This window comes from Oryctolagus cuniculus, chromosome 9, assembly GCF_051225735.1.
Source record: "Oryctolagus cuniculus isolate XC-2025 breed Fujian yellow rabbit chromosome 9, ASM5122573v1, whole genome shotgun sequence".
Lineage (NCBI taxonomy): Eukaryota > Metazoa > Chordata > Mammalia > Lagomorpha > Leporidae > Oryctolagus > Oryctolagus cuniculus.
The window spans coordinates 104,777,128-104,791,204 of NC_142875.1; the positions used below are offsets into that span (position 1 = coordinate 104,777,128).

At 50.9% G+C, this 14,077-nt stretch overlaps 1 protein-coding gene and 1 long non-coding RNA gene across 4 annotated transcripts in view; one reads left to right on the forward strand and one right to left on the reverse strand.

The window, feature by feature from the left end:
• Window positions 1-716: 716 nt before the first annotated feature.
• Window positions 717-9,805, reverse strand: KCNA1 (potassium voltage-gated channel subfamily A member 1). 3 transcript variants are annotated; one of them, XM_070048308.2, is made up of 3 exons: window positions 9,574-9,805; window positions 8,451-9,009; window positions 717-8,054 (listed from the first exon to the last, which is right to left on the reverse strand). In XM_070048308.2, exon 3 carries the CDS (start codon window positions 7,436-7,438, stop codon window positions 5,951-5,953), a length of 1,488 nt encoding a protein of 495 aa, XP_069904409.1. In that variant the 5' UTR covers window positions 7,439-8,054; window positions 8,451-9,009; window positions 9,574-9,805; the 3' UTR covers window positions 717-5,950. The 3 variants fall into 3 exon arrangements, with proteins under 3 accessions (XP_069904409.1, XP_017198736.1, NP_001185911.1); XM_017343247.4 differs by lacking the exon at window positions 9,574-9,805 and having other exon boundaries at window positions 8,451-9,474; NM_001198982.1 differs by lacking the exons at window positions 8,451-9,009; window positions 9,574-9,805 and having other exon boundaries at window positions 5,951-7,438.
• A 284-nt stretch (window positions 9,806-10,089) lies between these two features.
• The window catches only part of LOC138843861 (uncharacterized), a 36,848-nt gene continuing 32,860 nt past the window's right edge, over window positions 10,090-14,077 (forward strand). Inside the window, exon 1 of the long non-coding RNA XR_016212963.1 lies at window positions 10,090-10,358. This is a non-coding gene — a long non-coding RNA (uncharacterized LOC138843861). The remainder of the gene's footprint in view (window positions 10,359-14,077) is intronic.

Below are 14,077 nucleotides of genomic sequence, written 5' to 3' on the forward strand. Positions count from 1 at the left end.
ACCAGAGGCCTGCCATGAAGCATACAACCTGTTTTCGCTGGTCTCAAAGAGCGGTATAAAATGTGATAGTCTCAAGGAACAAATGGAAGACCAGGAAGAACAACCTGAGTGGTTCCGAATCATTCCCAACAACTCAAATCAAAACAAAACAAGAAAGCAACGTTTATCGTGCATGTGTAAAAATTCCATACAAAGAACAACCAGGAATTGATTTGGTTTTCCACATCAAAGTCATTTCCGCACTGTGCTGTAACTATGACGTCATCTCATGCCAGATCATAGCACCACTGCACACACATACCCAAACACCACACACACACACACACACACACACACACATTCACTCCTTCCTGGGGAACTTCTCAGACTGTGGATGAAAAACAGTTTCCAATCAGAAACAATTTAAGTGCATAAAACCAATGACTTCATTCCTTCAAGTCTCACTTCTTATTCTTGTTTTCAAAGTTTGACCTCCCACTAACTTTCACAGGCCAAATTCCAATGGGTTCCTTTTGGGATCTTACCTGACATCAAACTGTGAGTTTATCATCAAAATTCAAAACAAGCTCCAAAGGAAAAAAAAAAAAAAAAGCTGTTTGTGATTTGATCTTGGCTTCATGATGTCATGTAGAAAAACTCCATAGCATATGGTGTGAGGAAAGGGCCCCCAAAGACCAATTAGACGAGAGACAAATAAAGTAACCAAGAAATTCCATGATAAGATCCTTAAAAATTATCTTTAATTAATGCCAAATATGAACAGATCATAAAGTGACAGAAGCGAGTAAGATTGCATAGATGAAAACTATGCGCATCGGTTAGGTTCTCAATTCATAACATTCAGCGTCCTCTACCTGCTGTTTTAGACAGGGCAGGGGAAATGCACAGGAGGTGAAAATGAGACACATCTGTAACTCAAGGTGTAAGCAACTGGCAAACTCGAGAAATGAAATAGAGCTTTGCAGCTTAAATGGTTTGTTGTCCTGATGGTGCACTTTAAATTAATACTACTCAATTTTTATAACAACCTCAGCGATACTTCAATACTAGAGGTATGTCACATAGAGCCCATGTGGTTGAACACCTATTTCCTAAACTGGTCTCAAAACAGTGCCCTGAAGAGGAACTAGGTGCTTCTGCAGGTTCGGGAGCAGAGACAACTTGTGACCTGGAATATTCTGCAAGGGAGATTTCTCATTCTCTTTTCCTTCCTGACACCATTTCCTCTTCTCTCTAACTTCAGAACAAGACTTTTCCACACTCTTGGAAGGCTTGACTTACCAAAGTACTCTCTTTGTAAGTTCCTACATAAAAATCACCAGGACTAGGGTTAATCTCCTTAAAGCTAATAGTCCTGAGGTCAGCAGGGCCTCCCTGTTAATATGCACCCTGGACTTCCAAGAAAGTGCATGGTCATTTCAACTGCGCAAAGAGACTGGCATTTGAACCCCTAGGCTTCTAACCCTTATGCCTACACCCTGAATAAGTTTGCACAGTAACCCTAGGCAATGGAAAGTTTTGGTTGATAATTCAGCTCCTGTCTGCTCCTTTACAAAAAATGTTAGGTAATGTACATTCTTTTAAGATGTACCTGAGTCATGCTACATGTGTTCGAATATACCCTGAAATCCCATAGTATAAATACAAGTACCAATACACCGCAGGACGGATGAGAAGACACCTCCTGAGATGGCAATTCCACTTAGGCTGTGTCTGGTCGTAACGTCATAGTCTGTTTTCCTCCTTAAAATGAACATGAACGTCAGAAGGCTTCATTCTTGCTTGGAAAAGCTGGAAGATAAAATGGCTGTTTGGCAGTTGACCTTTCTAACAATGTCACACATTGGGTGGCTACCACCCACCAACTCTCGGCACTCCCAGGAGTAAAGCACTCCAGGAAGAAAATGGGAAGCTGCCTTCTGCCACTGCTCTCTTTCTCCTTTCTGCTCAATCCAACCTACCAAACAAGGGATTCAAATTTAAAATGGTTACAAAGCATGTGTTGTGAGGTCTCCTTATATTAACAGGAGGGTTAGGGAAATCACTTTTACTGACTTTGTAACATATCAGCTAATCTGAATAAATTGCAACTAGGCACAACATGAATAAGACCCTTTACTAACTGATCCAAACTTCTTCTTAAAGAAACGTATTGCTCACGTACCATCTACATGTAACTTGGCAATTCTCAAGGGAATCCAGGTTGTGATGTCACTCTGTGCTTGAGTTCCATGGTCATAGACTCTAAACCTATCGTACAGCTCCAATTTAGAAAAATGACTGTCCATCACCCATAACCCAAGAGAACAACTTGCTACTGGTTTATCTTATTTTGTTAGGCTAACCCGCTAACACACTCTCAACGAACAGCTTTAACTGATCATCAAAACTCTAGACTCAAAGGGAGCCCGAGGGAGGGGCTGCGCACAGATACGGAGGGGATGCAGAAACAAAAGCTCTCCTGGCCACGGTCCATCTCCTACACATCTGAGGACAAAGGAAATTAACATCTTTGGTCTCTCTGAGTTAGATCACTAGAGGTGAGTTATTCACTTCAGAGATTCTGGGATGGCTAACAGCCCTGGTATGACCCAGCCCTTCCATGGCCACCCTATTGAACTAGGGTCCCCATATCCTGGAAGAACTGAGCTATGGCTATCAGCAAATCAGAAGTCTTCTCCTCCTGGAGAAAACACGAGCCATGGGAGGTCAATTCCTAGGAAGGGGCTGGAAAGGCTTTTACAAAGCCTGATAAAGCCAATATAACTAAGTAAGCCAAAAGACAGTCACTCCTTAATAGGCAGTTTTGTTAAGTGCACCTTCAGGTCTACAAAGACATTTCAGCACATGACAGTGCAAGGGGTAAGAGCTTTGTTAAAGGTTGCATGCCTATGCTACACAGCTAATCCCTGTACTCCGTCCTGCCTGAACTCACTGCAGCGAGCTACAGGTGGATAAGCCATTTTCGTTTTCCCCATATCACCCCAAATCCTTAGCACTTCATCCCCCAGGCCCAGGCCTACAGGTTCACCACATGCAGCACTTTTTCCTGTAACACATGCAGAAGAATCCACCAGTCCAGGGGACAGCTAACAAGAAACATGCCGTGTAGCCATCAGCCGGTCTCATCAGTCTTGGTCCTGATTTCTCTATCCCATCCAGCCCACAGTACAAAGTGGATTATTGCTGTTGACAGAGGGCAGCAGTTTAAGTTCTGTGTGTCCTAGACCACAAAGTGGATAGAAAAGCTCACAAGATCCCTGGCGGGGGTGAGGGAGGGCCATAGACATGTTTGCCTAACTGGGAACAGTTAAGCAAGTAGGAGAGGAGTAGCCAGGAGGAGAACAGGTTCCAACGTCAAGGACACAGCACCCAGAAGGGTTTAATGCCCTGTAGCCAGAGGCTGTGCAGTTACCGGCCCCTTGTCTTCCCATGAGGTGTGTGGTATTCATCCTACAGAGTCACAGATGTCCCACAGAAAAGGCAAAGATCCAAGTTCTCTGTCAGTCAGCCAGCCTGGGTGTAACTCAAGTTGCTTGATCGGTTGCCTCACTGCTGTCCCCACCACGGCGTCCTCCAAAGGCTGCGAGTGCCTCTCCATGGGTGGACAGCTGCTGGACATCAGAGGCCTGTGGTAGGCTGGGCACAGGGTCCCCACCACTCTCTCTGGGCTGAGTGACCAGGATGGCAGAAGTCAGAGGTTCAGCCTGTCAAGTGACTGCCAGGTGGGAAGATCACAGGAGCATCCTGGGAAATCTCTGAAGGGGGTGGGCCAGGAGGGAGGGTGAGCTGAGTGTTCCCATCTCCACAAGGCTGCCTGAGAAGTTCAGACAGGGATTTGCAAAGTGCTGTCGCCAACAGAGAGATCAGAAGGAAATGTGCCAGGAACCCTGTGGCGGACCTGAGGAAGCTTTGCATGTCCAGAGTGGCCCTCCGTAGGAAATAACTGCCCAAAAAGTTTATCTTAGCTTCTGGTGCAGAAGAGGAATAGACAAGTTCATGGTTCAAGTCCAGTTTCAGAGATTGGGTCTCAGTTCACACCCAGAGCCAGCACCTTCCTGCACCTCTCCCTCTCCCTCTCCCTATCTCTCTCCCTCTCCCTTCCCCTCTCCTTCTTCTTCTCCCTCTCCTTTTCCCTCTCCAGCATCTAGGGTGGTATGGTCTCCTCACACTGGTGAAGTGAGAAAGCATGAATGGCAAATGAAAAAGCAAAGGATCTGTGCCCAACCCTCCCTCCCTTCCTTTACATAACTCCTCAGCCATGTCACGGAGGCACTTTCTGCATTTCACTGTGGGTACAGGATAAAGGCACTAAGCAACTATTAAATCAATTGGTTGAGTTTCTTCAGGGAGCCTCGAGGGGAGGGTCGAAGTCTCTACAGACTTCAAATCATGACTGCAAAAAAGAAGTCAGCTCTGCTTTGGATGCATACAAGAGATAAACATTTTCATTTACATCCTAAGAATGCACCAAAAAACATGCAATATTGCACCTTTTTTTGTTTGTTTGTTTTGCTTGTGTTTTATCTTCAGCTAGAAAGAATACTTGTTCTTAGGTGTTTTTCTATATACTTTGATGACTTATCTAGTTTTCCATGAATTTCCCTTTAAGGGATGAGCGTATTGGTCCTTTCTCTGCAGAAACCTGACATTTCCCTGAGCAAAGGCAGGAAAATTGACTGAGTGTCCCCCACCCCACCCCCACCCCCCGTTATTTCTTTTGGGCCTCTCATCCCGCAGACTTGTAATTTTTATTATGTAAAATTTTTTTATTACTGAAATCATGCATTAATTAATTCAAGGTACATCTTAGTCAAATAGGTCATAATGCTGAGTAAGAGAACATGCTTTGAGCTCCAAAATGTAATTGTTCCCATCTGACTAACATATGCACTTAAATACAGTACTGTATTTACTAATAAAGGAGTTGATAAATGAAGGAGTGCACTTTTGGTGAATGCAAATGAAAAAAAATCTATTTTTAGAAGAGTTGATTTCAACGTAAGCTTATCCCCTATTGTCTGGGTTGATGTTCTTGGCATGCGATTATAAAGTAAATGTTATCAGGTTCAAACATGCTTGCATTTAACTCCATTTGTGCTCTCTTGCAATAAGGAGGCTTGGGTTTTAACATCCAGTTCTGAAGGCCAGGGATCAGGGTGCAGGACTGGTGAGAAAAGACCTGCATTGGGCTCACCTGCAGTTGAGAAAACTTAGCAGCACCGCAGATGATTCAGTTAGCTTAATTCGCTCATCTTTCTCTTAGAGAATGATCCAGATTGGAAGGATGGAGCAGAGGGAAATCCCTCATGGGTCAGGACCAGTATCTGATCTGTAAGGTGCTGTGTGAACCAGTCCTAAGTTATGTTGGAGGTTTGTGTTTTGTTTTGTTTTGTTTTTCTTTTTTTTTTTTTCACCTAGTCATATGCAGTTCAGTTGATCCAAATAGAAGCATTTGTTCACTGTCCCGGGGGCTGGGGTATCGTGTTAACTGCAACACAGTTAATGCACAGTCTTATTGTGCACTTTGCAAAGGTTTTACATCGGAGTCCCATGCAAATGCTAGTTTTTTAAGTGATCGTTTGGCTTTTAGTTTAAGTTTTTTAAAAAAATGTTAAACAAGCCAAAGGGTTAAAAATGTTTCAGAATGGGGGTGGCATCTAAATCATATTTCACCTAGACTAGTTCATGGACTGCATTTTTTAAAGCCAGTTTTAGAAAATACCCTTTCTCTTCCCAACTTTATTTTTCAATAAAATGAAAATAGTCTCTTTTTTCAGGAATCTCAAAAAGTGTCTGGTAGGCCACCTCCAGAATCCACAATGCAACAATGCATTGACGGTGAAACAGAGCGTTCAGAGATTATCTAGGAAAGTATCTACAAAGTGTGCGCTCTGTTTTCTGCGTCTGGTAAGCGGGGGGGCGGCTTTGCGTGCACCTGCACCTTTCTCTAAACATCGGTCAGGAGCTTGCTCTTATTAACGCAGTTTTGGTTAGCGGTGGTGCAGTTCCCAGTTCTGAGGTTGGCCTGTCTATAATGGGCTATGCTGTTACTCATTTCCTCCTCGATCTCCATGTACTCAGACTTGCTCACAGTGGAGGAACTGCGGCGGCTGAGGTCACTGTCAGAGGCTAAATTCGGGGCGCTAACGTGGAGCAGCTGAGCTTGCTCCTCCCCCTCAGTTTCTCGGTGGTAGAAATAGTTGAAATTGGACACAATGACAGGTACGGGCAGGGCAATTGTCAGCACACCAGCGATGGCACACAAGGAGCCCACGATCTTGCCTCCAATTGTCACAGGGTACATGTCACCGTATCCCACGGTGGTCATGGACACCACCGCCCACCAGAAAGCATCGGGGATACTGGAGAAGTGCGACTCAGCTTCCTCCGCCTCGGCAAAGTACACTGCGCTAGAAAACAGGATGACGCCGATGAAGAGGAAGAAGATGAGCAGCCCTAGCTCTCTCATGCTAGCCTTGAGGGTCTGGCCCAGAATCTGCAGGCCCTTGGAGTGGCGGGAGAGTTTGAAGATCCTAAACACCCTGACCAGGCGGATGACCCGCAGGATGGCCAGCGAGGTGGCCTGCTCGCCTTTCTGGTTGCCCTCCTGCTCCGCTATCTCCGTGCCCAACGTGATGAAGTAGGGGATGATGGCCACGATGTCGATGAAGTTCATGATGTTCTTGAAGAAGTCTGTCTTGCTGGGGCAGGCGAAGAAGCGCACCACCAGCTCGAAGGAGAACCAGATGATACACAGCGTCTCCACGATGAAGAAGGGGTCCGTGAAGATGTTGGCGCTGTAGACCACGGTGGTGTTGTCGACGCGGCGGAAGGTGCCCGCCAGGTCCTTGTCGTCTTTCAGCTCGGGCAGGGTCTCCAGGCAGAAGATGACGATGGAGATGAGGATGACCATGACCGAGACAATGGCGATGACGCGCGCAGGGCCCGAGCTCTCGGGGTACTCGAAGAGCAGCCACACCTGGCGCTGGTACTCCTTCTCGGGCAGGGGGCGCTCCTCCTCCTTGATGAAGCCCTCGTCCTCCCGGAACTTCTCCATGGCCTCCTCACCCAGCTCGTAGAACTTAATTTCCTCGGAGAACATGTCCAGGGGCACGTTGACCGGCCGGCGCAGGCGGCCCCCGGACTGGTAGTAGTACAGGATGGCGTCGAAGCTTGGCCGGTTGCGGTCGAAGAAGTACTCGTTCCTCAGCGGGTCGAAGTAGCGCATGCGCTTCTTCGGGTTGCCCAGCAGCGTGTTGGGGAACTGCGCCAGGGTCTTGAGCTGCGTCTCGAAGCGCAGCCCTGAGATGTTGATCACCACGCGCTCACAGCACTCGTGCTCGTCGTGCTCGGCCGGCCGCGGGTAGCCGCCCTCCTGGGGGTGGCCCGGGGCGGCCGAGGCCTCGTCCACGTTCTCCCCTGACACCACCGTCATGATGGAAGCCGGCCGGGCTTAAGGGTGGGAGGCCTGGGGTGGGGGTGAGGGTGGCGAGGAGCCTGGGGCTGGGGAAGCGTGAGCGCGGAGGGGCTGGGGGGACCCAGGCGCAGCCACCGCGCCGCCGCAGCCACCACCACCGCCACCCGCGTGCGGGTCTCCCCAGCGCTCAGGGGGCTGGGCTTCCGAGCGAGCAGGTGAGCGGACCTGCGATTTGGCTCCCGGTTGCCTGGCCCTGCACCTTGTCTGTTTCTGGAATGGGAATCCCCCTCGTCGGCGCGGACCAGGATTTTGTGCCGACGGCCGAGTTTGGAGGATGTGCTTGTTTCGTTTTGTTTTGTTCTAAAAGTTGTTTATTTTTTTCTTTTTCTTTTATTTTGTATTCCTTCCTGCCCCGCGGTGCCTTAACGCAGAGCCGCTCCAGTGGATCGGGCCATGGCTTCGGGGCGCGCCCCGGCCTCCCCGCCCCGCCGCCAGCCCTCCCTGGACCGCGGGGCGCTGCCAGCTCAGCGGAGCCCCACGCCTGCCACCCCCTCCGCTGCTCCTCGGCTCGCCCCCCTCCTAGCCCTCTTCGCCTGCCGCCTTCTAAGCTCCCACCAAGGGCGATCGATGCACGCTGCAGAGAAATAGAAAGTGATACGGGGGGCAGAGAATCAGAAGCGTTCCGATGGGACGGACCGACAGACACCGAAGAGCACGGACGTGCAGCTTGTGGGGAACGCACTGGACTCGGACCAAGGACAGCACACACACGCAGACAGACACACACGCAGACACCCCGAAATCCAAGTTTGGGGCTCTTCCGTCCCACTTTCCCCGGTGCCCAACGGCCGAGCTGTTTACAACTCCGCTACACTGGAGATCGCTAAAGCGCCAAGAGACCCCAGGAGGGGGAGCTCCGGATCCCGAGCAGCGTCTCTGCAACCCTCCCCCCAACGTACACACACCCGCCGTCCCCACCCCGTCACCCCAACACCCGGGTCCCGCAGCCCCGGGCTGCGGAGCCCCCTACCTGGACTGCTGGCTTGGCGCAGGGCGGTGCGGAGTCTGCCGGGAGCCCGGGTCGGGGTGCGGCAGGTCGTCTTAGCTGCAGCCGGACGCGAGTCTCCGCGCCGCCGCCGCAGCAGCCGAGAGGCACCCGGCACCCCAGCCGTCCTGGTCCGTCCGCTCGTCCTGTGCGGCTCTCAGTCGGACTATCGCTTCAGCGAGCAGCTGCGGCGGAGACCTCGGCTCCCTGCCCCCATGCTCCCCGGGCGCCGGCAACCTGGAGACGCCGTTCTCTCGCCAGTGCAGGGAGCTCCGGAGGATGCGGGGCGGAAATGCCAAATGCCACCCTCTCCCGAAGCTGGGAGGCAAAAGACGATCGCCAACACTCTCGCCGCCTCCCAACCCCGTGGGAGCCCTTGACTCGGTCCCGAGGAGGCGGGCGGGCTGCGGCTGGGGTCTACATGGCTCTGCGCACTCCCAGCGTGGAGCTGGCCCGAGGCTGCGCCGCGCGCCGGGAGCCTTCAGCAGCGCGGAGTGGGGCAGGGCGCGTGCGGCAGCGGGTCCGCTCGGTCCATTTCTGGGCGCTGCAAGATCAGCAGAAACATGAGAAAGCGCCTGGGATGCGGAGCAGCGATTGGCCCACCCGGGCGTGGGTTGGGAGGGCGGGGGAGGGCAGCCTCGAGGAGGTAGATGGAAAATAGCAGGGGGTGGTTTGGCAGGCGGGGGTTGGCGTTCGGTTCCCACCCTTGCCAGCACGGCTTTTTCCTCTCGTGCCAGAAACGCCGACCACCAACCCAACTTCCCTCGTAGCCCACAGCCCAGCCCACGCCCGGGCCCTGACCGCGCGCGACCTTCCCCGCGAATTTCACATTGGGAAGAGTCAGGTCCGACGCAATGCAGGCTGTGATGTTCCTGGCAGAACTCCGCGCACAGGGTTGCGTTTGTGCAGTCCCGCAAGGATCCCCTTGGAACACAGTGCTCTGCGCGCCAACCCGCCCCTACTCCGGCAGGGAGAAGGGGGGGGGGGGCGCCCTGCGGAGCGCAGCCAGCGGCAGACACGCAGGCTTTGGGTGCAGCCCTGCGGCCGAGGGTCGCTAGGCTGGGGTCTATGTGGCGGTGCTGAGAGCCTGTCCCTCCCTTTGACTTACCGCGGGAGTTGAAGTTTCCTCGCGAGCAGATTGCTCTGAAATGCGGGGAGTGTGACTTGTGGGGGACGGAAGGTTTCGTGGGTTTGTGGGGTTGTCTGCCAACTTGGTGCTAATTGGGACGCATCTGAGAAGCAAGTCGCCTACTCGCCTCCCACTCTCTGCCCCTCCTCCCGCAGCATCCTTCCCCGGCCCCGTGCCTCCGCCGGGCCACTTATACGGCTTGTCACTTATACGGACAAGGTCCCCCAGCAAGACGCGTGGCTGCTCGAGCCGGGGGATTGGAAGGGGGCGTGCGCGGCGCCCCCACGAGTGCTGCTTGGGCTGCGGCCCCCCGCCGGGGGGGAGTGGGGGGGGGGGGCTCTGCGCGCTGGCGCCTGCAGCTCGCGAGCAGGCGGCCGGCAGCTCCCGCACTTGAGCTGCGGTGGAGTCTCGGAGGAGGCTGCAAGAGCCCGGAGTCGCCGCTGATTGGCTCCGCAGCGACCTTGGGCCCGCCCCTTCGCGCCACCGCGGCTTGCGTTGCCTCCCGCCTACACCACCCACCTCTTTAATCAAAGCCAATGATTGCACCCTCCCGGCTCTATTGTGGCTAGTGAAAGGCGGGGGCCTCTGCGGGGCTGCCCAGGCGCAGCAGCAAGCCTGGGTATGGAGCTGGTTAAGTCCCTCCTCCAGACTCAGTCCCTGGCGTTCCTTTCCGACAAATCAAAGTGTTCCCTCTCCTCCTCCGGATCCAAACCCCGGCCTCTCTCCTGTGAACAGACGGTCCTCTAACACTCCTCCTTCCCAGGGTAAGCTCTGTCCTTTCCCCCTCTCCACTCGCCTGTCCTGCAGTCCCAGCAACTCCCTTCTGGCACTGCTGCTTTGCTGTAACAGCTCGCTCTGGCTCCCTCCCGTTCACGACTGTGAAATTGTGCTGCACTACTGGCGACTCCCTTGGATTTCGTTGCTGCCGCCGCCGCCGCCGCTATCAAAGTCCTGTCGGAGATAACCCTGCGAGACTGAATCAACGTCTTCCGAGCACGTCCTAGCAATGCTGGGCTCCCCTAGTTTCCCTGCTCCTGAGCCTCTCTTTTCCTATGACCTCTGTACTTCCTTTAGATACTCCTAAGAGTGTCATCGTCCTGGCTTCATGTGCTTGCACCTGCTCAGATTCAGCATTTGCCTTGCTAAAAGATTCACAGGCTCCATGGGATTCTAAGTTCTGGAACTCAGAGTTTCTTTAGGAGGTGTAAGAGGTGTCATCAAGTCCCTAAAACAGGTGTTTGGAACAGGACTGGGTTGGGAGGGGTCTGAAGATACTTATCCATTCAACAACTATGTACTCAACCATTCTAGCACCAGATACAACATCGCAGCCCTAGTGCAGCTCACATTCCAGTGGGAATTGGAGACAGTAGCAAATAAGCCATGTGCTATGATGTTAGGTGAAGAAAAAAGGGGGGTTGGGGTATAACAAATGCAGATTTGCCAACAGGGGGGCCTGTCTGCAGAGGTCACATTTGATTCCAGCACTTCAAGAGGAGATAGCCTCTTCCGGTAGACCAGAAGTCTGCTAGCTGTGAGAGCAAATGTCCAGGACCTACAGCAAGGACACGCTTAGCAGCATCCTCAGAGACAAAAGAGGGCCAGTGTAGTGACCAAGGAGGGATGTCCCCAGAGGAGGGTCAGAAAGGCAGGCAGGAGCCAGATCATGCGGGGGCCTCTTGAGCCACAGGGAGACGATTTGTTTAATTCTGAGTGTGATGGGGAGATACTGGAAGACTTGCACCAATATTTAGGTAACATCACTTGCACATTGCAGAGATGCCTCTGGATGCTAGAAACAAACCATGGATTTGGAGGTCATTGAGTAGCACAGGTAAGAAAGATGCTTTGACTAGGGAGATACTGGTAAGCTTGTGAAGAGTGGTGGAATAGAATTGCATTCCATTGAAGAGATGGCAGGGTTCGGGATATGAAAAAAAAAAAAGAAGTTTCAAGGACAGGTCCTAGGCTTGTGACCTTAGACACTAGATGGATGGTGGCTTTATTTGCTGGAGGAATACAGCTTCTCTCCTGCCAGAATGAATTCTGGAACCTTGGGTGTCTCAGTCATGCCTGTTGTTGGGCACTGTAGGCCTCTCCCCAGGTTCTTTCCACTCTTCTTGCCCTGTGGTCACTTGCCCTGCATTGCCCTACCACTTATGCTGCTGGAAAAACCAACTCTGTGTGGGCAGCAGAGTTCTGCCTCCTGAGATTGACCGCACCACAATGAGTGGAAACTGGATTCCTTAAGCTGCAATGCTATAAGGAGGTGCTTGTTGGCTCAATAGACTGAGAGGCACGCATGCAGTGGGAGACAGAAGCTAGAATAGCACTCATAGATTAATCTCTACTATCTGTGTTCTTCTCATGGTCAAGCAATCACGTGGTCTGGTGATGGGGCTGTGTCTGTGTGTGGCTCATGGAGAAGTGGCCAGTTGTATAGCATATCTCCTTGTATCTGCACCCAGGCCTTTGCTGTATGCCTCCCCTTTCCTCTTACTGTCACTGCCCTAGGTTTCCACCCTGCATGAAAGCACTAGCACATGAGTCCTGCCTCAGGTAGAACCCGAGCTGGAGCAGAGGCGATCGAAGCTTCAACATGTGAAGTTTGAGATACCTATTATGCATCCAAATAACTATGTGCATAGGAAGTTGGACATATATACCTAGGGCTCAGAACTGAAGTCTGGGTACATCAAGGTTTCTCCACCTCAACCCTGTTGACAATTGAGCTGGATGCTTTTTGTTGTAGTGGGCTGTCCTGGATATTGTAGGGTATTCACCAGCATCCCTGGTGAGGCCAGTAGCACCTGCCCCTTACTTTTCCCATTATGACAACCAAAAATGTCTCCAGACATTATTAGAGTCACCCTCAGCTGAGAAGCACTGGTATAGATGGTGGTTAAAGCCAGGGTACTGGATTAGAGCTCTTAAACATGATGGTAGAAAAGAGGAAACAGTCAGAGATTGTTTCAAGACAGTCTAATGTTTAGAGGCTAGTAAAAGAAGAAAGGGCCAGCGAAAGGAACAGGGGAAGAAAGATTGGTGATCCAAGCAAACCAAGAGAGTGTAGGTCTATGATACCTCTGGAAACAGTGTTTCAGAAAGGAAGAAAAGCACAGCTTTGCTGAATGGTGCTCATTGGCTGCATAGAAGGAGGAATTCAGGACCAACCATCAGATTTGCAACAACTGAGCTGAGAAGAGATTGGGGGAGAACTGATGGTGCTGGCTAACAAAACTCTTGGAATTTCAGGGTCAAGTGGAATTGAAGAATGGAGTAGTAGCTTCAGGAAGATGAAGGGTGATGGGATTTCTTTCTTTGAAAAGATGAAAGCTATTACAATATCTTTGTATGCTAATGGGGATGATTCAGTAGAAAGGGAAAATTGTTGATGCAGGAGAAAGAAAAATTAGAGCAGTGTTCTTGAGAAGGCAAAAGAAAAATGTATTGGCCTTGAAAAAGGACAGTTAATCTCTAAAAAGAGGGAGAGAGGAGAAGGAGAGGAAGAAAAGAGAGGGGAAGAGAGCTCAGACGCTAGTTGAGTAGAAGTGGTTGTGGGGAATTTGTGTGGACATTCACTAATGCAATAAGAAGAAATTTTCTCAATAAAAATGGAAGCAAAGTCATCAACTGAAAGATGGAATGGGGAAGAAAGGCATGAACATTGCAGTGGAAACCTGGAAAGTAGAATAGGAAAGTGAGTGGATGAGAGAGTAGAGCAGAGTTGCCTGGTAGCACCAAGGACTCACCAGTGGTAAGGATCACGCATTTGAGCAGTCAGGCCCTGGTTGTTTGAGATACGCTTGGAAGTGAGTCATAATGGAATTAGCCCTGATGATCTTTTATGGAAATATGTGTAACTAGTTCTAAATATAGCATTTTTCTTGGGATCGGTCTCTTAAGTGTTATGTAGTTGAAAGGCAAGAGATGCATGGGATACATGCAGGCAGGGATGTGGACTCACCTCTGAGCCTGCTCATAGCTGTATCACAAAAGGGGAATGCAAGGCTTACAAGGCTTGAGGTATTATTGCAACAGGTAACACAGAAGCACTAGGAGTTAAGAAGGAAAGCACAGAAGTTACCAGGGATTTAAGATGACAGTGAGTAGAATGGATGATTGTGTTAATCAGGGTCCCTCTTGCTGGCTTGTGTGATTGGGTTCATCCATGGAAGGACTCTAGGGGTCTGTAGACCTTGTAAAATTATACATATACTTTGTAGTGAGTATTTTGTACTTTTAAAATTTATTTGAGAGGCAGAGAGAAAGACACAGACAGGAAGAGTTCCCATCCACTGGTTCATTTCCCAACTGCCTTCAATGGCCGGGGGTGGATGGGGCCAGAGCCAGAAGCCAGGAACACAACCCAGATGCCCTGTGTGGATGGCAAGAAGTTAATTACTTGACCCATCACTGTTACCTGCCAGGGTCTGCATTAGTAGAAAGCTTGAGTCAGGAGCTGGAGCTGCGACTCAAATGC

What these genes read in the sequence shown, in the direction of transcription:
- KCNA1 (XM_070048308.2), bottom strand. Translation starts at nt 7,438, where the DNA reads ATGACGGTGGTGTCAGGGGAGAACGTGGACGAGGCCTCGGCCGCCCCG.